The sequence below is a fragment of the Nelumbo lutea genome, chromosome 3 (assembly GCF_056320005.1).
Source record: "Nelumbo lutea isolate HS-2025 chromosome 3, American lotus-T2T, whole genome shotgun sequence".
Lineage (NCBI taxonomy): Eukaryota > Viridiplantae > Streptophyta > Magnoliopsida > Proteales > Nelumbonaceae > Nelumbo > Nelumbo lutea.
The window spans coordinates 117,676-145,233 of record NC_142686.1 but is presented as its reverse complement, the minus strand read 5'-3'; the positions used below and the strand labels follow the sequence as shown (position 1 = coordinate 145,233).

The 27,558-nt window shown below is 40.8% G+C and overlaps 1 protein-coding gene across 1 annotated transcript in view; it reads left to right on the top strand.

Annotated features, from left to right (window-relative positions):
- LOC148862232 (DNA repair RAD52-like protein 2, chloroplastic) overlaps nucleotides 1–26,983 on the top strand; it is a 44,533-nt gene extending 17,550 nt beyond the window's left edge. The window contains exons 3-4 of the mRNA XM_088981558.1: nucleotides 14,288–14,379; nucleotides 26,656–26,983. Of these exons, the coding sequence (XP_088837684.1) occupies nucleotides 14,288–14,379; nucleotides 26,656–26,802 (239 nt within the window). The 3' untranslated portion in view covers nucleotides 26,803–26,983. The remainder of the gene's footprint in view (nucleotides 1–14,287; nucleotides 14,380–26,655) is intronic.
- The last annotated feature ends 575 nt before the right edge of the window (nucleotides 26,984–27,558 follow it).

Below are 27,558 nucleotides of genomic sequence, written 5' to 3'. Positions count from 1 at the left end.
CCCTTGGTTGTGAAACCTCTTTCTTCTTTGGGACTAGAGCAATGAAAGTTGAGTTCAGCCCCATATTAATTATTCCCCTTCTGTGAAAGTCATCAAAGACTAATCCAAGATCTTTCTTCACAACCTCCCAACAATCCTGATAAAAAGCCATTGTAAAACCGTCTAGGCCCAAAGCTTTTGTCCTATCCATTGAGAAAATAGCCTCCTTTATCTCCTCTAGATCAAAACTCTTTTCTAGCCACTCTCTTTTCTCTGCGCTCAAAGTTGGCCAATCCAAACCCTCCAACCACACCCTCTTATGTAAAGGTCTTCTAAAAGTAGATTTGAAATGATTTACTAAAGCCTCAGCAATTTCTACCGGGTGGGATAAGACTGCTCCTTTTACTTCCAATTTTGATATAAAATTCTTTCTCCTACCATTTGCCACTGAATGGAAGAATTTGGTGTTTCTATCTCCCTCCTTTAGCCACTTACACCTGGACTTCTGCCTCCAACTTATTTCCTCTTTAACCAGAATATCCTTCATTTGCCTCCTCAGATCCCATCTCAACTTCTTGTCTTCCTCTCCAAAAGATCCCCTTTCTTCCTTCATATCCAAATCCTCAATCTGCTCTAGCAATACTTGTTTTCTTTCCTCTATTCTTCCAAACTCCAACTTATTCCACTCTTTTATTTGTGATTTTAGGAACTGAAGTTTCTTATGGAATTTCATTCCCTTCCAGTCTATTGTGGATTAAACTGCTCTCATTACACTTTGATTTTCTCAATGAACCCCGGATAGGTTAACCACATATTCTCAAACCTGAACGGGGTAGGTCCCTCACCTCTCAGTTCCTCCTTGCAAATCACTATAGGCCAATGATTTGAAGCAAGCCTTGGGAGTGCTCTAGATGTTAGATTACCCCAATGTTCCTCCCAATCTAATGAGAACAAAAATTTGTCCAGCTTAGAGCATATTGGCCTAGATTGAAGGTTGGACCATGTGAAATTATTATTTAGGAGTGGAAGTTCTTTCAGCTCAAATGTATCCACGAATTGGTTGAATTTCCTCATACTTGTTATCAGTCTTTGTCTAGGGTTGTTGGTTTCCTATGTGAACCTTACTACATTGAAGTCCTCTCCCACACACCATGGTCCTTCCCAGAGGCCCCTAACATCACTCAGTTCTTCCCATAATTTCTTCCTCTGCCTATAGTCATTGGGGCCATATACATTTGTTAGTACCCATTCAAACCCATCTTCCACCTGTCTGAACTTTAGACAGGTGGAAACTGGAGTGGGATGTAAAGGAGCTGTGGTACCTGGATCTGGAGCCGCAGAGGAAACTGGAGTTGGCTTGGACTATTGAGGACTGAAATCAACCTGTCTCCACCGCCTATGAAACATCCTCAAATCCCTACACTTATGACAACCCTTCTCACTACACTTCTCTTTAGTGATTGGGACGTATAATGGAATTTTTGATGTGGGTGAACCCATCTCACTACTCTTCCCCTGAGAAGAAACTCTATGATAATAGGGAACATCCTCAAAGAAGGTGACATCCATAGAAACACACTGTTTCCCAAAAATAGGTTCATAGCAGCAATATCCCTTTTGATTTTGTGCATACCCAAGAAAGATGCATTTGGAAGCTTTAGGATCAAACTTGGAACAAAGAGGCCCGAGAATCTAAACAAAACAAGTACATCCAAAAGTTTTAAGGGGAATGGTGAGCAAGTTCTTATCGGGATATAAGAGGTTGAATGGAATTTTCATATTTAGGACCTGTGAAGGAACCCAATTGATGAGATACACGGCTCTATGGATAACATCCCCCCAGAAACGTATAGGAACATTGAAGTTTAGCATAATGCTTCTAGCTACCTCCAATACATGCCTATTCTTCCTCTCAACAACTCTATTTTGTGGAGGTGAACGGGGACAAGTGCTCTAATGAATAACTCCATGGTCAAGGAAATATGAGGCCAAAGGTTTTGCAAAATACTCTTTGGCTTACTTGATATGAAAATTTTGATTTTGACTCCAAACTAGGTCAGAACCATCTGTTGGAAATTCGGAGTCAGGGTAGGGACCTCATCTCGAGAGTGCATAAGATAAACTCATGCGAAGCGAGTATAGTCATGAACAAACAACAGAAAGTATCAATATCCCCCATATTAGTAATGTGATATGGTCCCCAAAACATCGGTATGCACAAAGAATAGGTTGTTCTGTAATGCTTTGAAGTTCACAACTCTCACATTTTAAACTCGACATCTGGACCGACTCAAATAAACTGGTAAATAAACTCCTTAGAGCCCTAAAAGACAAATGACCTAATCGATTATGCCAAAACATAATTTGATTCACAAATTGAAAAACAAGAGACCTTCCAATTTCTTTATTTTCTCCATGCAGATACCCTTCAATCAGTCAGACCATTCATTTCACAGCCAATCCCAATCACCTTCCTTGTCTCTAGATCGTGAAAAACACATAGATTAGGGAAAAATGTCACCGAACAATTTTGATTTTTAGTGATGCTACTAACTGACAACAGATTACTACTAAGCTTAGGAACATGCAAAACCGAGGACAAGGAGATGGCATCCGATGGTTTAATGTCTCCATTCCCATATATGGGAACGAGGGATGCCTTTGTTAGAGGATTAGCAATAAGTTGTAAACAGAGAAGATAAGCCCGTCATGTGGTTAAATGCACCTGAATCTATGATCCAACAAGGTCCATTGTTACCTGGGCCTGAAACATGATATGCTGATGCCCTTGTGCTTGAATGAGCAAATGCTGAAGTAGGAGTAGCCAGATGTAACCGGTGGCTGAGATGAGGGATCTGAAGTGCCAACTTCACTTTCTAACTGAGTCAGAGTAGCTTGGACAGCAGCTAAAGTGTCTAGGGATGTAGCTGTTGTGCTGGATGAGGATGCACCATTAGTGATAGCCACATTGGCATTCTTCTTTTTGTTTCTGAGCTTTTCTGGAATTAAATGTGAATGTAACTTCCAACAGGAGTCCCTGCCTGGTTTCTTTACATCCTCATTTACATAACCTAATTTCCCTCTGCCTCTAATTGCCATCATGGCTGACTAAGCCCATTCCAAGTAATTAGAACCATCAAATTTAACGGTAGTAATCTGAAATCTGTTTTCTGCCATGTTTCCAGTCCCCAAAACACCTTCCTCTTGAGTCTTAAACTCAGCTCCTGCCATTTCTATAAGAGGTTTATTGGAAGAAACCAGTTCTCAGCAAGAGAAAACCCCCAAAAGAAAAAAAATTGTGCTTAAACAGATCTGGTAATCACCCAGAAAAAATTTGGAAGCTGAAACTAGCCTAGAAATCACCCAGGAAACAATTTGGAATGCTGAAACTGATCTAGGAGTCACCCAGAAAATTGTTAACAGTCAGGTCTGATCATAGGGTTAAGAAAAAACCCTAAAGAAAACTCTGAGAATACAGAAAACTCTCAGCCGCCTCTTCTAGATAGGTCACAGTCAGGTCTGATCGTAGGGTTAAGAAAAAACCCTAGAGAAAACAGAAAAAACCTCAGCTGCTCCTTCTAGATAGGTCTGATCTATCTCTGATTGGTGTCGATCTCAAGGAAAAATAAGAACTTACTCAGAAAAAAACTGATCGCCACTTCCAATCCTAGTCTGAACCCTAATCTTGGTCTTTCTTGTTCTTCTCTGATTCTTCCTGATTACCAGACACTCTCCAAGCCTCTACAAATCCTTGGACAACTGCTAAACCCTTCCGGTAACCTCCAAGAATCAGCCGGCGGTCAGATCTTTTTAAACTTCCAGCCCTAGGAAGTTCTCATGCAGTCGGCTGGATTAGACATACATGAGAAACCCTAGATTAGCTCAAACTGATCGCCACTTCCAATCCTAGTCTGAACCCTAATCTTGGTCTTTCTCGTTCTTCTCTGATTCTTCCTGATTACCAGACACTCTCCAAGCTTCTACAAATCCTTGGACAACTGCTAAACCCTTCCGGTAACCTCCAAGAATCAGCCGACAGTCAGATCTTGTTAAACTTCCAGCCCTAGGAAGTTGTCATGCAGTCGGCTGGATTAGACATACATGAGAAACCCTAGATTAGCTCTGATACCAAGTTGGCTAATTAGGACTGTAATCAGTCCAATTCTTGATGTGAATTTAATAAGAAAAAGTAACAGAAAAGATGAAGAAGAAGAAGAGGAGAGAGAGGAGAAGAGAGAAGAGTGTGGGTTGACCTTAGTTGCCGTCCCACTCAAATATTTATATTAACATCAAAAAATAAGACAGCAATTACACTAATGCCCCTACTGCTTACATAAGCAAATAACTAACAAAAGCTAACATCACTAACACAACCTAACAGCAAATATAAAGTAGCAAACAAGTAACAGCAGCAGTGAGGACCACAATAAAACAACTGACAGCAATATAACAGCACTAATTATTGCTCTATATCTCTACAATTTCCATGTGCTCATCTAAAGCCATTTTGTGCCTTTGTACAGTTTCTTTGATCAATAGAATAAGACTTTTTGTTAGAGGCATCCTTGTTATTGCTTGTTTCTGTTCTTTGTTATCCAGTTCAAAGGTTACATTGTAGAGCATTCGGGTGATGAGTGAGACTCATCACGGGAGATGTAGATGACTCAGTTCCTTGTAAACCTAGAATATCCCAACAAAGGGTGGACTTGGGAGACCACTATATGGTTGGCATATAGATAGTTAATAGTGATATCTCAATTATCGGGGTGAGTCTCCAGGATGCCATGTGGATGTGTATCTTATACACATTGATACTGATCTAACTGAGTTTGATCCATCATAGTATCTCTTGGTCATTGTCAGCTAATAGAATCGTTCAGATGCGTGGACTTTTTTGCCGTTGAACTTGGGGAATCCTCAGGGTTGTTGTATCATAATTAGTTACTTTATGTACTATTATGGGTGAGGTCACCATTGGATTGTCACTAACATATTCTATATGTTGGGAGGTTGAAAGTGATATTGCAGTTCTGGTGATTGCCAATAAGGAATCCATACCCTTAGATAAGAGGAGAGTGTCACAACCAAGAAGTTGGTTTACATTAGGACTCTGGCTAGGTGTCCTAGTTTAATTAGGACTCTAGCAGTAGATTCTTAGCGAGAGTAAGATTCGTATACAAGTCTTTGGATAAAACTGAAATGATTATGTCAGAAATCTTAGTCAAACTGGAACTCTTGGGGTGCAATCCTTGTTGCACTAGAACTCTTATATTTTGGTCCTGGATCACCCTGGGATGAGTATGGGAAGAATCCTAGTAGCACTAGAACTCATAGGAAAGTTTTTTTTTTTTTTTTTTGATATCTTTTGAAGGGCTACACAACGGGGGTAGCCCATCCCCCAACCCATAACCTCCCAACCGAGGTGCAGGCGGGATTTGATCCCAAGTCTCCGCTACAACCAGCAGGAGATCTTACCAACCAGCTGGTTGGCACCTTGGAACTTGTAGGATAGTTTCTAAGGCTTATCCTGCGCTGTTGATTAACTAGGGAAACCCTAATATACCCGGGTTATTATTTGCTTGCAGTTGTTTTAGAAGTGTTTTTGAACAAGTTTGACATCTTCAGGAGGTTCCCCAGTCTGAGTAGAACTCTTGGATAAATTTCATATTAATGGTGGTTGGCCCAGACAATGACACACATGTGGTTTTTCCTAACCAGAATAGGATACTATTGTGTGGAGGGGCAGAGTTAAATTTATCTTTGCAAGAAAGGGTCTAAGTGATAATTTCCAAGGACTTGAGAAAAAATACCAAGGAATTTTTGGACTTCACTACAATATTAAAAAATGTTTTAATCCTAGCCACTCATATTGGAGAAGGACTAAAGATATAAAGATTCCAATCTCTAAGTGGAGAGGGGTTTTCTTCTCTTATTATTACTTCTCTTAAATTTTGGAAACCTCGTGGGGATCTTACACACCCAATTCACCTATCTCTCTATATTAAGATAAAGAGAGCTCTAGAATTACAGTAGCTCAAAACCCTAGAGTGAGAAAAAGAAACTCTAGAGAGTGAAGATCGAACTGCAACTTCTGGTGCCCAACAAATCTAGACTAGAGAGCGGTGAAAGCTTGCAGACACTGGGAGTAGTGTAAGAGGAATTCGTGGGCTGGTTGGGTCATTGCTATCATAAGAGAAATTCAGATCTATCATCAGTCCAAATTGTGTGGACCAGCTTATTATAGGTATGTTTGAAAGGAAAATTAAAATAGTCAGCTTCCCATGGAGACCTTGGTCTAATTGTGAAATCAATTCATTTTTTTGGATAGGAAACGGTAACTTTCATTAGATAAAACCAGAGGAACAACTGTCACCTTCTAAAGTAAAAGGTGACCCCTGAATAACAAATAACTTACAATACTGCACAAAACAAAACCTCCCGATTCACCCCTTGTTTTGCTAGGTTGTCAGCTAAAGCATTTGCTGACCTCCTAGACCAATACACTTGTGCACCCAGCTCCCTTGTGAGCCTCAATAATTCCCTTACATGTTGTCCAAGGGACCACGTTCCCAAACTATTTGATTGCAGCCAACCTACTACTAATTTGGAATCCCCCTCCACTTCTAACTGTTGAAAACCCAATTGCTTGGCCCATCTGAGCCCCTAGAGGAGAGCCAATAGTTCAGCTCTAAGCGAGTCCCCCAAACCTATTGGATCAGAATACAAATCTAGGATTTTTCCTTCCGCATCTCTAAACACCCCCCTATTCCAGAAGGTTTGGGGTTCCCAATAGAGCTGCCATCAAAGTTCAGTTTGACATTACATTGCATAGGAGGGGACCAAACTGCTTGTATGGTAGGTGATGAAGTAGAAGACCTTGTTAAAATACTCCAACCTCTAAACAAATCATCTATAGAGACATCCTTGAACAGTTCAAGAGTTTTTAGCCAATGTACTGCCTTGATGGTGATCCCTTCAATAACTTCAGGAGCTGATTTTTCTTTCCCTTGGAAAATCCTATTATTTGTCTCTTCCCACACTGCCCACAAGATAGCTGCCCTCGTTGTTCTCCACATCACCCTTCCTTTCTTCTTTGGTTGTAGGAAAAAGCTAGGGTTAAATAAATCCGCTACGCTTGTGGGAGGAGTCCACCTACAATCAAAGAGAGAGGAGAACCAATCTCAAATTAGAGCACTAAAAGGACAAGAGATTAATAGGTGATTCACCGTCTCACCATTCCTCAAGCAAAGGCTACAGACATGAGGTGACAAGCACCAATTTGGTCTCTTTCTTTGAAGCACTTCCAAGGTATTGATTTTTTGGAGAACCACTTCCCAACAAAAAGCCCTTACTTTTGGGGGGACCGGAGCGTTCCATACTTCTTTTATAGGAAAGGAAGATATCAGGTTAGAAGGAAGGACCAAAGCATTGAAAAACAAAGAACAAGAAAAACTACATGTAGAAGTTTCAGTCCAACTTCTACTGTCAAGAGAAGAGTGGTCTAAAAAAACTGAACTTAGAAGAGAAAAAATATCATTTGCCGAATCTACTTCTGAGTCTCTCAAACCTCTCCTTAGTCCCAGATCCCAAGAATCCCCAGAAACATGAAAAGAAAAGTTAAATTGAGATTTTTTCAAAGAAAGGGAATATAGGTTTGGGAATCTATCCTAAAAGGGAGATTCCCCAATCCAGAAGTCTTCCCAAAAAAGAACCTTATTACCCACACAAGCATCATACCTGATGAAAGGAGAGAAGATAGGCAAGATACCAACAATATCTTTCCACGGGGAAAAGCGCGAAGCCCTTGGGTCGAGTCCAGCGTCTGCCATTCCATGAATACTTCTTTATCACCTTATGCCGTAAACTCTCTTGCTCCTTAGGAGACCTCCATAGCCATTTGCCTAACAAATCTGCGTTTCTTATTCTAATATTTCCAATCCCTAAGCCCCCTTTGTCTTTCTTTCTAGACACCACTTCCCATTTTACCCTATGATCCTTTTTAGTATCTCCAGGTTCCACAGAAAATCTCTCATTATTTTTTTCAACCTGGTTTGCAATCTTAACAGGCAATCTGAAGGTAGACAAAAAATACACTGGCAAATTTGCTAGTGTTGACTTAATTAGAGTGATTCTACCCCCTAAAGAGATGTAGTTCCTTTTCCAACCCACTAGTCTTTTTGAGAATCTTTCCAAACTTGTGTACCAAAAGCTAACTGACCTTGGGTTTCCTCCCAAAGGTAAGCCTAAATACTTGAGAGGCCAATCACTTACCTCACAACCTAGAGATCTAGCCAAAGATGCCACTTCTACTTCTTGCCTATTAATTCCAGCTACACAACTTTTATTCCAATTTACTCTCAAGTTGGAGACCTTTTCAAAATTCTCTACCAAGACCTTTAAAATTTCCAACTCCTTCGGATCTCCTTCACAAAAAAGAATCAAGTCATTAGCAATTTGAAGGTGGGTTACAACTATTTTCTTCCTCCCTACTCTCCACCCTCTAAGCAAATTTCTAGCATCGGCTCTAGTAATCTGGACACTCAACACACCAATTACCAGGGTGAAAAGAAAAGGAGAAAGAGGGTCTCCTTGTCTTAAACCTCTCTTTGCTGGGAAGAAGTCCTTGGCTACCCCATTCACTAGAATGGAGTAGTGGCATGAAGAGATACAACTCTTAACCCACATGCACCACCTTTCTCCAAATCCTCTGATTCTCAATACTTCTAGTAAAAAGCCCCAGTCTGTTTACAGCATTTTCACTTTCACATGCCTCTTTAAGAGAAAAGAAAGAACAGAAAAGGAAAGGGAAGGGGGGGAAAGAGAAAGGAATGAAAGTTCGCCCCTAGACCTCAGACCTCGTAACTTCTTTTTTAATGCAGCCTAATTTGTTTATTTGATCAATAATAGAAACTTTTTATTAAATAGAAAAATTACAAGGGAACCAGTGGAGAGGTAAACTCTCTAAACCCTCCCCCAGTAGAAAACAGAAGCTCATATTACAACACAGCCCAAAACAGTTGCTGCTTTTTTTATTTTGATGTTTCCTGAAAATCATAGTTGGATTGACAAATGAGATAGATTTCTCATTTCTAAATTAAAATTGTTTAGCAAGAGTATCCGCAAAGGCATTGACACTTCTCTTTACCTACTGTAACTGAATCTATAAACCTTGAGCTAACTGATTGAGCAATCTTTTCTCATTAGCAAACTTCCACAGTCCAATATCCTCCATTTGCAGCCAATCTATAACCAATTTTGAATATCCTTCAATAATAAGCTTACGAATATTCAATTGAATCAGTTCCTTAAGTCTTCTCTAATCCTTCCATTACCACCAAAACCTCAGCTCTAAGTGAACCACCTACACCAATAGGACCAGAAAATAAAGCCATAACTGTCCCATTCTTGTCTCTGAAAGCTCTTTCAATACCAGAAGACCCTAGGTTACCTTACTGCTTCCATTAAAGTTCAATACTTCAATTTAATATATTCTGAAGCTGGTGGAGATCAAAATGGACTGATCTTGGTTTTGAGAGGGGCTGAATTTGCCACCCTATGGACCACTCCAACAATTACTGCTTCAATGATGGCATCTCTATTCCTTTCCTTATCATTAAAAATCCTTGAATTCCTTTCTTCCCAAATTGTGCAGGTCTTGCCTCGCTCCAACTCACTTGCCTCCACTTTGACAAGACAACTTTCATAAAAAAAGAAACAAAACAATAATGAGATCCTCGCTCTTCTTCTTCCCCCCTCTCTCATCATTGTCCCCATCCCCCTTGTGTGCCTCTTGTGCTCAAGAGGCTTATGCCTCCTACATTGTGAACTATGCCTTACACCTCCCAGCCATGAAACACCTTGCATCACACCGCCACATTTTAAAACATTGGTTTCAAAATGCTTGAAGGTCTTTTTCTGGGCAGTTTTGTAAGAAAGATTACTGGGGGCTCAACACCTACTTAGGGGTTGACAGCTGTACTTAAATCTGGAAAGTTATTTTAAGTTATAGTAATGAAGTTAACGTTTCCAATAAAAAATGCTTGAAGGTCTTTGGGAAGAGCTGGACTGGATCATTGATTAATTTTGGACTAGGAAAGCACCTAGGATAAGGAAAACATGATAAGCAGATTGAAAAAGTTAGAATAATCAAGTTTCTTGCAAGGCTAAATCCCTCTTATGATGCATTTGCTCCAAATCTTAGGGAGGACGAGCTACCTGATCTCCAATTGAAATGAGAAAAGAGATGGGAAGTAAGGTTCAGTTTTGGCCAACTGAACGATCAGTCCTTGTATTTGCTTTGGTTAAAGGAAGTAAGGATGGAGACAAGAAAAATTTGAAGTGTACTCACTACGGGGAAGAAAAATATACAGTAGACACCTGTTGGATTCTTTATCCTCATCTCAGTCCAGCTGCCCTAAGGAAATATAAGAATCCAAACAAAGGTTCAGGTGGTATGAGTCATGTTGCCATTCAAATGTAGCTGATGGAAGTAAAAAGAATGCGGTTGCAGGTGCTTCTTCTCATTCAGGACAGGCAATTACTCCCAAATCTAGCTTTCCTGGCCTTATGGCTAAGGAGGTAGACCTTTTTAATCAGGCTATGGCTTGGTTGAAAGAATCCTCATTTGCTTCTTCTTTATTTTCTAAGACAGGTATTGCTTCTGCCTTTGATGTTGTTCAGCCCCCTTCTTCCAAAGTGATTATCAGCTGTTTGATGAAGGGTAGTAAAGCTAACTGGAACTACATAAATGAAATAGAAGATTTAAGTGCTTCTCAAGAGATGCAATTAGAAATATAATGGGGTACAAAGATCAGCCAACAGTTTGGCCAATGAGTTAGCAAAGCAAGAGGCTACTACTAGACAACAATTGTTTTGGGCTCAAATGTAAAAATATGTACTGGGGTGAGATAGCAGGGGCTATGCTCACAATTTCTATATGAAATGTGATAAGACCGCTTTCAATTTATGAGAATCTGACCTTAGTTGTGGGGCTTAGGCAAGGCTTCAGCATACGGACATGGGAAACCGGGTGTAATTTCGAGGAAGCAGGAAGCTCCAATTTGTAAGCCACCTGTCCCACTCGTTCACTCACCATGAATGGGCTAAAATACTGAGGAGCTAGCTTCTTCCAAACTCGTCGGGCTACTGAAGCTTGCCGGTAAGGCTGGGGCTTCAAATAGACCCAATCCCCAACTGCAATTTCAAGCTCCCGGTGATTGCGGTCGTAGGACAACTTCATGCGCTGTTGTGCTCTCTGCAAATGCAATTTAAGGGATCTCAATATCTCATCTCTGCTCAACAACTGGTTGTCTACCTCAGCTACTGTAGAAGTTCCCTTTTCATATGGCAGCACTGCTGGAGATTCTCTCCCATATACTATGTTAAACGGAGTGGTTCCTGTTGAAGCTTGATATGTGGTGTTATACCATTATTTTGCCCACGGAAGCTAGTAGGTCCACTGTTTGGGCTTCTCCCCAATGAAGCAACGCAAATACGTTTCTAGGCACTGGTCGACCACCTCGGACTGCCCATCAGCCTGGGGGTGGTAGCTGGTTGTGTGAAGCATGTCAACATCATCTACTTGCAAAAGCAATTCAGCTATTGAAAAACTTCTAGTGTGCAATTCATCGAACAACCACCGATAAAGGTTAAGACAAAAAACTTGTAAGCACACACTACCCAGTGTGGGCCCCATAAACATGAATTATAGGGTCCTCTTCATAACCCCTAAAATCATTGAAAACATTTGAAACTGAAGAGCAAATGGATGGGCTTTCTTTGATGTCATCAGAAGGCACTCCCTTCAAAAGTGTGAGGGCCAACTCTAAGAACTGGCATATGTGACCACGAGTTTTTGGGTTCCTCAAGATGTTGTTGTGGACAAACAGGCCTTTACTTATCTCAATAGCTGGTCCTACTTGCCCGCCTCTTTGCAAGTTGTTGGTTTCTTGGTTGCAAGGAACCACTTTCATAGGAAAATATCCATCTAACTCCCAAAAAATAAAAGAGAGGGACTCGGATTACCTTTTTTGGTGAGGGCATAGCTGAGGCAGGGACAATGACGACAATGACGACAATGACAAATCTCTTTGTAGCAACAAGACGAGCACTAATTAATCCAACTCCAAATTGCCTGAGCATACTCACAACAACAACATCTACCCAGATATAGGATATGGCACCACTGGAGATGCTAGAATGGACAAGGTGAACAACGACTACGTTAATGATGCTTGGATTCTCACCATTACCTATCATTTCACCTTTTCGTTGTTGACCTGTGTCTAGAGGTCCTGTTGGGAACCAAAACCCAAATCATTGAGTTTGCCTTAGTTATTTTGACACCACTGTCAGTGATTGAAAGAATCTGCCGACATCGTAACAACTTGGTGAAAGCAAGCACATGGCCAGTACGATCTTCGTTGACGAAGGTTCCTTGACCACCGGGCTTAATTCCAACAGTGAACCAGAACTCATGGTTGTCACTAGGGAGCAAAGGTGCATTCATCCTCACTGGCCTGCCATTAAGCAATCTCCTTACCTTGCATCTGATAAGGTTTGCTTGAGTTGTATTGGTAATAATAATACGGGCTGTGAGTGGGATCGAAGGGTGCCAAGGGACGCTATACAGAGGAGGGTCTCACCCACTGAAATGGAAGGGGAAAAGAACAGGGATCTGTAAAACTAGAGGGTGAGCAGAGATAGGTTTCCGGTGGCATGGTGAGATGGGTCGGGTTATGGTTGCTACCAGCGAAAATGATGACCAGGGGTTGAGCAACTGATATGAACCTTGGCTGGGTATTGACAGGCTCGATTTAAGGGAGTGAGTGAGAGGGGAGAGAACAGGGACCAGGGGTCGAGCTACATGGATAGCAATGGATGGGGTGACGAATTGACTAGGGCTGGGATGCTGGTAGATCTTGGTTGGGGGTATAATCTTCATACTGCCCTTCTGAACCACCTCCCCTATTCTGTCACCTAACATCACTGAGCTCGGTGCTAGGGTTGAAGTCTCAACTTCTGTTGATGATCTTGTTGTCATTATTGGTTTTCCAACGCTCTCTATCAGCTTCGATCCTCCATCTTCTTCGGAAGGAGTGTTGATGGAAGGAGCTCGGCGACTATGCTCTTCTAGAGAACCGACCATCGTGCCAAGCTTGTCTAAAATCATCTTCAGCTTGGCCAGAATCCCTTTCTGAATCCTCTGATTTCCCTCAAGATGACTGAGATGGTCTTCAAGCCTTGTCATCCGTGCATCCATGGATCTGGGTGGCTCTGATACCAATTGATATGACCACTTTGAATTTATGAGAATCTAATCTGGTTCGAGGGAGCTCACCCTCCTGAAACAGAGCAGAAGAGAGGAAGAAGAGAAGGAAGAAGTAGAAGAGGAAGGAAGGAGGAGAATAGTAAAGTTTTCTTTTCCTGTCCGAATAGATGGGGGGTTACAATATTTTATACTCTCTCTTCAGTCTCTCCTGCACATGGACTCGACTGTGACTGCTAACTAACTGGAGGGACGTGACCTCCTCACGTAAACGAACCTCAGTGGAGGTTGTACATGGAGAATCAGATGTTTCTCTCGTGCCGGGCCTGATTGCTGTGTGTCTTGGGCCTGGGTCTCATGTTGTGCGCCCGAATGGGTAGTTGAGGGCTTATCAAAATGTAAACTCACAACCTCTTGTTATATAATTCTTTTCTAAATCAACGAATTTCCTGTTTTCTGTTGCCAATAAAAAAAAGTTGTGTTCGGGTGGGGATAAAATGTTTATTTTTTTAATGAATAACAACTCTAAATTTTATCAATAAAAGGATTAAATAGTACACTCTGCAAATATACATTCCCAACAATGCGGATAGCCTTGGCTAACTACCTTTTAAACTTTAGGGGATCTGTCCCCAGAACATATGATTTCTCAATGCCCCTTCTTTTGCTAAACTATCTGCTAGACTATTGGCAGAATGTGGTATCCATGTAGCAATTCTCAAAATGTATGCTTGTACCTCCTAGAACCCTCCTGATTTTCTTTCAACCATCCAATTACAACACACAAATCTCCTTAAATTTTGATATAAGTCAGAGCCTGGCCCTTGGTAAGTCTCCAATTCCTTACCTTCCCAGAGTTTCTTCCCAGTTTCTAAAAGTCCTGCCACACCAGAAGGGCCTGGATTTCCAAGATTGCAATAACCAAAATTCATATTTATGAGTTGTGTAGGTGGTGAGCTCTCCGCCTAACTGATGGATAAATTACATAGATAAATTTCATCATGGTATTAGCTGCCTGTCTTATGTTTTCTTTTTTATTAGGTTGGTGTGGAGAAGTACGTGATGTTATATTCTCTGAAAATGGAAGTGTGACTGTGGTTTATCGTCTCACCATACGCGGATCTGATGGAGAGGTATGATCATTCTGTTCTGATGTATATTCGTATTCTGTTTCCCATTATATTGGCACAAATACCTGGTTTTGGTCGTTACCTACAATACTGCATTTAGAATATCCAAATGAAAAATGACTGATTTTTAAGCAACTAGCCCAAGCACAACCATTTCAAAGTGAAAATGGCATCCTGATATATATGTATGTATGTATACCTGGTTTTGATCATTACCTACAATACTACATTTTGGTAAGAACTAGACCGTGTCAGAGAGATTTGGGAAGGAACTTTGGTGTTAGGGGGAGATTTCAACGCCACTGTTTGTCAAGCAGACAAAGGGTTGTCACAGAAGTAGCAGGAGTATGAAACTTTTTGCGGAATTCATTCAGAGATGGGGTCTGATAAATTTGCCGCTTTCTGGAGCAAAGTATACTTGGACTAATAACCAGGAAGAACCTTCTAGTCAGATTGGACAGATTTCTGATTTCTTCTGAATGGGAAGAAGTTTTCCCCAATTCTAGTCAGGAAGCCTTACCAAGAGCAGTTTCTAATGACATTCCTCTCTTATTAGATACAGTGGGGCTAAAAAAGTACCACCACCCTTTCAGACTGGAGCACTGTTGGCTGGAATCAGAAGAGCTGGCAACAAACGTTCAGCAGTGGTGGGCTGAAGCTTTTTTAACAGGTTCAGAAAGCCATATATTTAAAAAAAAAACTGCAATTGCTGAAAAGAAAAATTAAATCCTGGCAGCAGGAAAGGGCAAGGTTGGATGAGGAAAAAACAAAATGTTTGAAAATAATAGCTGATATTGATGCGGAGGAAGAAGGAAAGTTTTTGGATGAGGAGGAAAGAAGAAAAAGGAGTGTAACAAAGAGAGTTTTTGACTCCTTAATGGTGTGTCCGGAAGCGTGTTGTTAACCACTTTGAAACATTGGTTTAATATTTATAATTTTTACCGTTTCTCAAAGAACTACTATCCTAGTAAATGTGTGAGAACGGGTCGTATCCACAGGGAAGTAAGTGAAAAATTAATATATACTTAGATCCGGATAAGAGAATGCAATTGGGAATGGCAGAAAATACAAAAATAAAATCTATTATTGCTGAAATTAAATGTTTTGAATTTAAACAAAACAATAAATAAAGATTAGAATATAATAAAGTATGGGAATCAACAAAGGAAATAAAAGAAATAAATAAAAAAATGATTCGGAATCCGGATCCGGTGGCAGTAGCTGTAGATCGGCCAAACAGCTTGCAGAAACCCCTCCTGACAAGAACTGGGTGTTTGTCCTTTCTACAACCCTCGAACCCCTCGAGACACCTTAGCCTTGAACCGAATGAATTCAGATCTGCAAAATAGAGAAACGAACAAGAATTAAATCTAAATGATTGCATAAATAAAAATAATAGAAAAGAAAAGAATGGTTGATCAGATCCAGTGGCGGTAGTTGCAGATTGGTTGAACAGCTTGCAGGAACCCCTCCTGACAAGAACTTGGTGTCCTCCCCTTCTACAACCATTGAACTCCTCAAGAAACCTTAGCTTTGTTAATTGGGTGAATTGTCCAACCCCTTCTCTAGGGCCCCTAGGGTCCTTTTTATAGAGAAGGGTGGACACAACTGGGAATAAAGAGAAAGAGGGGGCGGCAGTTGGGTTTTAGCAAAGTTATGGGCGCTCTAGGGTTTCTGGAGAGTTAGGATGATTCTGGAGTGATCCTAGTGAAGGGATAGGAAATCCATCACATGGACGCCCAAAGATTGCGGAATAAGGGGGCGAATTTCAAAAAATTTTCTCTCCCTTCAACAGGGACTCGAATTCCCCATTTAAAAAATCATATTTTTAAGGATCATTTTTGAACCATAAACTGAACCAGATCTGAACCAAAAGGAGTAGGGAGAGATAATACCTGATACAGAGAAATAATATCTCTCAATGGAGGTGTTCATGCCCAAGGTAGGATCCAAAACCTGCTCCCACTGAAGATGGCGCAGTGCAGGGTGGAGCAGAATCAGCAGTGTTCTTCCAAAAGAACTTGATCCTTCTCAAGAAGCACCTGGACGGCTTGTGAATACAATTCCCACCAATCTTTTCTCCAAAAGATTGGAATCAAGATCCAATATTTATTTTTCCCAAGGAATGGAGATCGAACTGCTGTAGGCGGCGGCTGTAGGAAGGAGGCGGCTAGAGAGTATTTGCAGGGTGCAGAATTCTCTCTTCTGTGATCTCAGCTCTGAAGACAAGACTGTTGGTTGTCTGTTGTGTTGATGTGTCTAAAGGCTGCCGCCCCCTCTTCCTTTTATAGACTTAAAGGGATCAGCTCCTAATCCCATTAGGAGTTGCTAACCCAAATCATATCTAGATTAGAAGTCCCTTCAAGATAAGGGATAATCCTTATCTTATCTGCAGATTAGATCAGTCATCTCATAATCTACTTAGGAAGTTTCCAGATCTAAATCTCATTTAGATCTTGGACTCTCTGAGTGGATAGGGTGTGGGCCCAATCCTATCAGTTGATCTTATCTCAGAATTCGCCCCTTAAAGACTAATCAAATTAGCCCAGTTCGAAATGGGCTTAAGGCCCATTTAGGGTTATGTATTCATTTAGCCTTCCAAACTACTACCCAGTTGGGCTTCCTTGTATGACGTGGGACCCAAACATTGATCTACACATCAGCCACATGGGTTCAGCCCAGCCTCTGTTACAAGGCCTGGTCGAATACACTGTTATGGATATTGCACCCCCTGAAAACCCATCAGATGGGCTCTATGGGCCCAACACTTACCCTAAGTGGTCCCTGGGCCAAGCCACCTTGTAACACCCAGGGACTGTGGGCAGATGCAAGATTAGCCCATCAGGTATTATCCTCAATGGTCTTATACTTAACCTCTCAGCCCATAATGATCATACACTGCCCGACAAGAGAGGACCTCTCCCTCGGCTGTAAGGAACACTGTTGCACTCTCTCAAGTATGGATCCCGGGTTTTAAAACCTTTTGCAAATCATTTCGAAACCATAATTTATATACTTTTCTATCTCATATAAAATATATTTTGCAAAACAAATCTCAATGATTGAAATCGGCTGCCGACAGTCTTGCTTTCCATTAGTGAGAATGCATCCCCGATCATTACCTTTGTCCGACAAGGGGCTGATCCTGTCACTATGATCACCCACTCAGATGAATTCTCAGACTGTCCCAACATACCCAGGTTTTGACCCCCGCTAAGGATCTCACTGATTGGTACATCAAAGACAGCCCAATCCGACACCTAGTGCAGTATCATAATCGAGTCTAGGGGTCGGGTGTAACTTTTCAGTTTTGCCCATCAATCTCCAAGGTCCAGGGCAATACTGGAAATCTGGTCCAGTTCAAAGATTCAATTAATCCCACACTGTATGTGCCTAGGGTCTCACCCTGGTAGCTGAGACAAGGCACCCCAACCGACTTGGTGGTACCATTGTGTCAGCCTTGTCAGGATAGGTCTCCCCAGACCCACCCATTGGCTGTGAACATTCTAAACTAACACGAGTCTCATTAAGTGTCCAATTTAAGGGTATTACACAGAAACATACCAAGGGAACATGAATCAAATATGCACTTTTATTCATTTACAATAAACTCATAAAGTACATCATTTTGATTGAAGCTAAGGGCATACAAAACTGTCTAACACCTAGGGCTGAAAAGAAAAGAAGAGGGCGCTCAATGTTATGTAGGGATGAGATTTGGGCTTCCAAAAATGAATGGAGGAGAGGCTCCTAAGGTTGAAAGGTGGAGATTAGAAGAGGTGGGAGGCACCCTAGAGTGGATGGCTAAGATAGAAGATGGAATGGAGGGCTGAGATCTAGTGGTTAGGGGCTGAATGGTGAGGGTTAACAGTTAGGTGGCGCCCTAGGGTTTAAAAACTACAAAAAGAGTGCCCTAGAATGAGTGGTTGAGATTAAAAGAGGTGGAGGGTGAAGATTAAACACCTAGGGGCGGCTAGGGTTTGCTAAGAGTGAAAAGAATGGGTTAAAAGGCGCCTTAGGGTTTGTTAAGACATGGTGAGCATGCTAATACAGTAGGAGGGGCGCCAAATTGGGTTTAGTAGCTAGGAGGCGCCCTCCTGCTTTCAGTTTTTCACAAAAACACCCCCTCTCTTAGTTGGACTTCACACAAGCTTCCCAAAATCTGCATTTCAGCCATGAAAATTTTCTAGTTTTCTCCAGAATTTGCACAAAGACCCTCAGAGGCCAGAACATTGCATTTAATTGGGAAAATGGCACATCTTGACTATCGTAAGGCCGAAAATACCCTGAATTGATGCCCTTAAGGCATCAAAATGCAGAGTTATGACACCCCCAACTTAACCATTGCTAGTCCCTTAACAATGCAGCCTTAAAATTACACTGAGCATCGAGATCCTTCCCATCTCAAGATCATCCATGACAGAATTAGCCAAGCATCCTGATTCTAGCATTCTCAAATTCTGTATAGATCGGTATTGGGCTTTAGGGGTAAAACCGTCTTGTTTTGAATATAACAGAGACTTGGCTTAAAAATCTTATATACCCTTCCATTTGCAGACTGTCTTGATAATTTGAGATTGATTTTAAAATCAAATAGGTATTCTTCTTATCATTTTTGACAATGGATTTCTACCCTTGAACTTGATTTGCACACTTATTTCTATTGTTACCTTCTACCGTTTGATGCGAATCAGTTTGAGCAGCAGCGTTTACAAAATTTTGGCCAAAATTCTAGCTACCAGAGTAAGATAGGTGATGGATACACTGATCTCTAAGTATCAAGGTGCCTTTGTCAATAACAAGCATACACACGATGTTGTTCTCATAGGCAATGAGTTAATTGATTCAAGAAGAAGTGGGAGGAGAGGGCTTGTCTGTAAAATAGACCTAAAGAAGGCTTATGACTATGTCAATTGGGCTTTTTTGGATTATTTGTTGGAGAGAATGCATTTTGGCTCTAAGTGGAGAAGTTGGATGAAAGTCTGCATAACTACACCAAGATTCTCAGTCCTAATTAATGGTTCAGTAAGAGGCAACTTCAATAGTTTGAGAGGTTTGAGGCAAGGGGATCCCTTGTCACCTCTGCTATTTTTATTAGTAATGGAAGGTCTCGGTAGAATGGTTGATTGGGATGCAGAGCTAGAGATGTTTGAGGGTTTTGAAGTGAGAACTAATGGCACAAAAATTCCCATTCTGCAATATGCAGATTACTCTTTTTTGTAATGCTTTGGAGGACCAAATCATTAACCTGAAACATCTATTCTGGTTCGAGATAGTATTGGACCTAAAGGTGAACCTAGCTAAAAGTGAAATGATAGCTGTTGGAGAGGTTTCCATTACTCAGAGATTGGCAGATTTGTTGGGTTGCAATGTTGGCTCTCCCCCCAAAATATTTGGGGTTGCCTCTCGGTGCCAAATGTACATCCAAAGCCATATGGAATCCAATTTTAGAAAGGATGAACCAAAAGCCGGCCATTTGGGAAGCAAGATATCTCTCCAAAGGTGGGAAGATAACTCTAATAAAGAGTGTGTTAGCTAGCCTTCCGACCTACTTCATGGTCCTCTTTCCGATCCCTTCAGAGGTGGCAGAGAAATTGGAAAAGAAGAAGAGGGACTTCCTGTGGATGGATTGGAAAGATTCTCACAAATACCACCTTGTGAATTGGGACCAGATTTGTAAACCCCATCCCAAAGTGGTTGGGAATAAGACATATAAAGACCTTCAATTTAGCATTACTGTGTAGTTGGCTTTGGAGGTTTTCTACTGAGCCGGATAACCTATGGAGAAAGGTAATAGAAAAAAGTATGGGCTGGACAGGAATGGGTGGAATATTGGCTCACCATCTTCGACATATGGCTGTGGTTTATGAAAGGAATATGTAAAGCTGCTACACTTTTCAGAAGATGGATCAGATATAAAATTGGAGATGGCAGAAGGATTAGATTCTGGTTTGACCCCTGGATCGGTGAAAGCACACTTAAAGAGTTGTTTCCTGCTCTGTTCAATATGGCTACTGATAAGGAGGCATTGGTAGCTGACTCTTATGTGAGGAGGGACAACAACATTTGCTGGACTCCATCCTTTAGAAGGAATTTCAATGACTGAGAGGTCTAGATGGCTGAAGATCTATTCACTACTCTCCAAAACCAGGCTTTAAACCTTCAAACTCATGACTCAAGAGTATGGAAGTGGAACAAGGCAGGAAAGTTCTCAGTAAATCTTTTTACAGCTTTCTAGTGGGAGAAGGTGAAGTTTTTCCCAGTCAGGCTATTTGGGGGACAGTGGCACCCTCAAAAGTCAAGTTTTTGGGTAACAACTTTGGAGAAGTGCCTCTCCAAAGATATGTTGCTGATGAAAGGTTTCATCTGCAATGACTTGAGATGCTATCTTTGTAAAGTGGAACTAGAATTAGACAGCCATTTATTTCTGCATTGCAAGTTTGCTTCAGAAATTTGGAGATATTTTTTGAAGGCCCTGAATTTAAGTTGGTGCATGCCTGCCTGAGGTGAAAGCCTTGTTTGAGGAATGGCACATATCTGGATTGACTAAGAAAGGGAAAGTCTGCTGGTCCTCCACCCCAATGGCAATTCTGTGGGCAGTGTGGCTGGAAAGAAACAAAAGAACTTTTGAACACAGAGCTTCTTCTGAAGTTTGAAGTCATCAACATGGCTATAGGGTTTTTTAGGAGTTGGTTGTCTATACATACCGTATTTAAAGATGTTATGTCTGATGGTAATTTTTTGAGGTCCAACTTGTTAGCTTTTGTACAACTTCTCATTGTATAAAGGACCTTTTGCTATACAATCATACTTTACCTTTTCTAAAAAAAAAAAAAAACAAAAAACTATAGCAATATCATGTGAAGATGTTTTACAATGGCTACTTTATGGAGTATGAGAGGAATGAAATTCGAGAATCTTTATGAGTGGTTTCACTTCATACATGGTTTCCCAATCTCCATGAGAAGACCGAAAACATACTTCCGTTGGGAAATGAAGACGCCATCTTAAGACCTGGCAACTTCGACTCCCGGTCCCAAGAAATATCTCAACTCCCCTAAGCCCTTAATTTCAAATTTTGAGTTCAGGAAAGTTTGGACTTCCTCTATATCACTCCCGTAACCACAATATCATCAACATAAGTAAGGTAACCCGAGTACCTCTTTAACAAACAAGGTACGGTTAGACTTTGTCTGTCTATAGCCAAACTCAACAAGTGCAGCTTTGAATCTGTCAAACCAAGCTCATGGGGATTGTTCGAGGCCATAAAAGGATTTATTCAACTTGCAACCTTTCCCTGCCTTTCTTTACCATACATACCTGGGGGAAGGGATATATAGACCTCTTTAGTCAAATCTCCATTTAAGAAAGTATTCTTAACATCAAACTGATGTAATGGTTAGTCACTCACTACCAAGGACAACAGGACTCTCACTAAGGTCATTTTTCCAACTAGCGACAAGGTCTTTATATAATGAACTCTATATGCTTGAGTATACCCCTTGGCTAGTAGCTGAGCCTTGTACCTTTCAATGGTGCCATCAGCATGATACTTGATGGTGAACACCCACTTACATCCCACTGGTTTCTTCCCATTAGGTAAAATCCATAATATCCCAGGTATTATTTTTGCGAAGTGCTATTTCAATTTTCATAGCCTATCTCCATTCTGGCTTAGACAAGGCCTCTGTAACTGGCTTGGGTATAGGCTGAGAAGAAATATGGGTTAAGAAAGAATAATAAGACGGGGACAACATGTTGTAAGATAGGTGTTTGGAAATACAATATGTTGTACATTTCCTCTTACCTTTTCTCATAGCTATAGGTAGGTCCAGGTCTAGGAAGGGAGGTTTTGGAGCAGGTGGTGAAGGACTTGTCCTCTCTTCAGGAGTTGGGAGTGTTTGAGGCACAATTGTAAATGGGGAAACAACTTGTTCATGTCGTAGCCTTTGTCTTTGGTACCACCTATGAACAATAAGATGGAGAGTGAAAACTGGAGGATTAGCATGTGGAGGAGGAGTTGGAATGGAAGAACTAGGAGACAAAGACTACCAATGGGGCAGAAGAAACCATAGGGGATTCAACCCCATGGTCAACAGGAGAAGGCAGAGGAAGTGGTGAAGTAAACAATTCAATGGAATGGTCTCCCTCAGTAGAATGACCGTAAAGAGGAAGTGACTCTGCAAAGGTGACATCCATGGAGACAAAACAAGTGCCACTGGTGGGATCAAAACAACAATAACCCTTTTGTGTGGAAGCATACCTTAGAAAAATGCACTTCCGAGCCTCGGGTTCAAACTTATGTCTCTGATAGCTAGGAACATGAATATAGCATATGCAACCAAAGACACACAAAGGAATAGGAAACACTTCACCCTTACAGAACATGGCAACAAAGGGAGATTTAAACCCTCAAGACTCGAGATGGTATGCGGTTAATAAGATAGGTAGCTGTCATAATTGCATCACCCCAAAATCTCACTAGAACATGGGAGGCACAAAAAAAAAAGCTTCCGGCTACTTGAACAACACGTCGATTCTCTCTCTACCACTCCATTCTGCTCTGGAGTATGGGGACAAGAACTCTGATGTATTTCCCCAAACCTCTCAAAATATGAAATAAGATCATTATCAAAATATTCCTTAGCGTTGTTTGATTGGAATATCTTGATGCGGGTATCAAATTGGGTAAGCACAAATTCATGAAATTGCTTCACAAGTTTGGGTAGTACTTCAGCATGGCACAAATTCATGAAATTGCTTTACAAGTTTGGGTAGTACTTCAACATGAGAATACATAAGGTAAAGCCAGGTATAGCAAGAAAACTCACGAATAAACAAAATAAAGTATTTATAACCACCCATGTAAGGTAAATGGTATGCTCCCCACACATCGGAGTGAACAATATGGAAATGAACTGCAGATCTTTTATTACTTGAAGAATAAGTCTTTCTACAATACTTTCACAATTCACATGACTCACGATGTGGGCTTGATAATGTAGTTTCCTTTAACAAAGTTGGAAACAAAAGACTCAATAGAGAAAAAGATATATGACCCAAATGATAATGACATAACATAATACGACCGCTTGACTTTGACACATTAGAACCAAAAGTTGCTCTCTGAACTGATACTTAACTTTGTCTGGGCCTATCCAACAGGTATATCCCATTCGCCTCATGGCCACTCCCATTCACCTTCTGAGATTTTGTCTTGAAAAACACAGAAGGGAAAAATGCTACACTACGGTTCAAGGATTTCATCACTAGAACCTTTTTCAACCTTAGAAGAGGTGGTTACATTGGCATTGCCACTCTTCTTACCATCATTGTTGTTCTTGAATCTAGGAGGTATAAGCTCTGGATGTAGCTTCCAACAGGTATCCTTTGTGTGCTTAAGCTTCTTGCAATACTCACATACTACATCTTCTTCTCAATACCGACCCTTGGCTTCATCCTAGCATTAGCAAAGTGATCCGTTGAGACTTTTGTAACCTGCACTGTCTTCGACTTTCCTCACTGCTAACCATGGCATAGGCTTGGGATAAGGTCAAATTGTCTTTTGCGAGAATATTCTGTCTAACTATATCATACTCGGGATTGAGTCCAATGAGGAACTCAAAGACCCAATTTCTCTCCACTAATTTCCTATGAGTCTCAGCATCTTTAGTAACCCCGACACAACAATCTTCATCAAGTCAATCTCCTGCCAAAGAGATTTCAGCATAGAGAAGTAAGCAACCAAAGGTTTTTCCCCCTATCTTAAATTATTGAAATCATTCTTCATCTTGTAGGCTCTAGCAACATTCAACCTCTGGGAATGGGTCTCCATAACACTGTCCCACACCTCTTTTGTAGTCTTCATCCACAAGTAATGCTAACTGATATGAGATTGCATGGAATTCACTAACCAAACTACTACAGTGTAGTTATCCTACATCCACCTCTCATAGGTAGGGTCATCCTCCACAAGTTTTTCCTTGGTCCTAGTGATGTACTGCCATTCCCCTCTACTACATACATGAATTTTTATAGATTGAGGCCATGCCAAAAAATTGGTTTTATCCAACTTCATTGAGGTTATTGCCCTGCCCTCCTAGACCAAACTCGGAATCTGTGGAGAGTTTCATCTCACCTCCAATTTGCTCAATTGGTCAAACGGAGACAAATGAATATCAAAATAGGGTGTTACTGGACAAGACTTGCTTCCCTAAGGACAAAGTTGCTCTTCAAATAGCCAAATCAGGGTTTTCACCTAACTTGACAAAATGAGAGAAGGGAGAAAGTCTATCTAGAAATCTTTCCAACTGGGATTGATCTAAAAAATAATCAATAAACTTCTATTTCTAGCCCCAAGTGCCTACATTCACACTCCTATATCCCTTAATCGAAAAAATCTCCAATTAGCTAGGGTTTTCGGGACTCTCCAAGAACCTGCCTTGGGCCCCAAACAAGCACTTCAAACTTCTCCAAAAAAACCTCCTTTAATTGGGCTGAATATTTGCTAATATACCTGTTCATGGGCCGAGCCGGGCTTTCACTCTATATTAACAGATTTTTCCAAGGCCCAAGCCCGAGCCTGGCTCGACCATCGGGCCTACAACTTGGGCCCAAGCTCGACCCTCATAAAAAGCCCGAAGCCCGGGCCTGGGCCTGAGCCCGAAATTTAGCCCATGCTGTTACTACTGGTGAAGCGGCTGAATAGAGAGAGAGAAATTATAAAGAAAAAAAAATAAAAAATGTATATATTAAATTATAAATATATATTTCAATAAATATTATATTATTTTTATATTTTATATAATATATAAAATACATAATATGTATTTTATAAAATATATAATGCTGAGTCGGGCCGAGCCGGGCCGAGCTTGGGTTGGGCTTTTTTGGAAAATCCAGAGTCCAACCCGAAACACAGTCGGGCTGATAATGTTGAGTCGGGCCGGGTTGGGCTTTTTTTGACAAATCCCGAGCCCGGCTCGAAACACAGTTGGGCTTATTGTGTTAGGCCCGCGATCCTAATTACATGACCAAGCCCGACCGGGGTGCGGGCCGGGCCATCGGGCTACCCGGCCCATGAACAAGTCTACTTGCTAATCAATTAACCAATCAATTCTCCATACAACCTGTGTATGGGGATTAAGGAGAAGAGAAGAAAAGGTAGGACCATCACTCTAATACCAAATTGTAGATCCCATCTGCAATAATCTGAAATAAAAAAGGAAGAAAATAGAAGAGAAGAAGATTGAAGAAGATGGAGGAGAAAGAAGTAATGGAGGAAGGTGGAAGAAAAGAGAAGAAAGAAGAGAGTTCAGTCCCCTCTTCAGTGCCCCAATATTATCTTTTATTCTCTTAATTGTAATATGAGCACAATTACATGAGTGCCCTTATTAGGGCATCCAGCATTAAAGACAACAATAAAAGGAAAAAGAAAAAACAGGCTCACAATTAAGGCCCACTACTTATAAACATAAAACGAAAACATAACTAAACAAAGGAAAGAAACTAAGGCCTATTCAGTCCATCATCTCTACAGGAGCCAGATGAGAAAAATGGAGAGGTGTATTATGAGTCCTATGTGATGAGAGAATGCCACTTAGGTTGAAATAAAAATTTTATAAAGTTACAAGGCAGACCAGGCCCAGGCCCAGGCCCCGGCTATAGCACTTATCATAGGTGCTAAGCTAGCCTGGCGTGGTCCATGATCATCCCCAGTAGAAGAAATGCAAATTTTGAGATGGATGAGTGAGAAAACTAAAGGAATAGGATCAGAAATGAGCGTAATAATAGGAACTTAGGAGTAGCTCCATAGGTGATAAATGAGAGAAAGTATATGGCTTAGTTATGTGTCGAGTAGACTATTACCAGTGGGGCAAAAAGTGATCTGTTGCTAGTTGAATGGTCTAGAAGAGATAGGGGCAGGCCATAAAGGACATGGGTTGAGTAGTGAGACATGATTTGAGGGCCTATAATTTAACAATGGATATGGCACTAAACGGTGGAATGGCAGAACCGTAGAAGTAGAACAGGGATAAGGCTTGTTGAGTTGAACTGAGTATATATGCCAAATACCACTTCAAAGAAACAACTTTACAAACACCCATTTCCCAACCAAGTGCCCAGGTGTACATTCTTTAAGCAACCCTGACTAACAGTTTTATAAACCCATGGTAGTTTGCTCATAATCAAAGATTCTAGGTTACATGTTTACAATATAATAATGTTTGCATTACCAGATCCGATCTACAATTCTTTTATTGCTACATATTGATGCAGGCACATCGTGAATCATCTGGAACAGTATCCTCAAGTGATGGCAGCCTTGAAGATCCTGTTTCTGCAGCCGAGGAAATGGCTTTCTGCAGAGCCTGTGCTCGATTTGGCCTTGGCCTGTATTTATATCATGAAAATGAGACAGTATAGGAAGGGGTATTAAAAGCAATTATAAGCTTTCACATATTTATTGTGGAACCACGACTATGTCTACTTGTTATTCCACTTTTTTTTTGTTTGTTTCCTGATGGATATGTTAATCCGCTTTGTTGGGAACTCTGATTCATACGTCTTCCTTTCCGTTAATGTAAATATTGTGTAATACTCTTCATCCGGCTTTTTGTGTGATGTTGCTAGTTTGATTAGAGAAAACCATATTAGAGATTGCATTACTCTTCTAGCTAAAATTATCCCTTTGTCAATGGCTTTAGGATAAAAACATATTTTTCTATTCCTTTTTGGCATGGATATGTAACTAGCATCAGGACTCAGGACCATTTGAGAGGAAGAGCATTCTGCAGGTGCTCCTATTTGATATTTAAGCATGCAAAAATCTCGAACTTTTGTTCAAAATGATATTTAAGCATGCAAAAACCAAGTTTCGGTTTAGGTTTTAAGCTAAATTCAAAGTAGTAGAAAGATAAAGAGTATGGAAATACATTAGGGAATTACAGGGATAAATACGAACATGGTGGAAAAATTAAAATCTGCAGAAATTTCAAATAAATCTAAAAATGCATTAATAATACTAAATATAAGTCTGGTATATAATAAAAAAAAAGGGATAACTAGACTGCACTCCATCTCAGAAGTCTGAAATTACAGCCTTTTTGTAGTTTACTAGTAGCCCCCTTCCCATTCTGCCCGTGGATTTGGCATTGGTCCACGGTTAGTATTCATAACCGA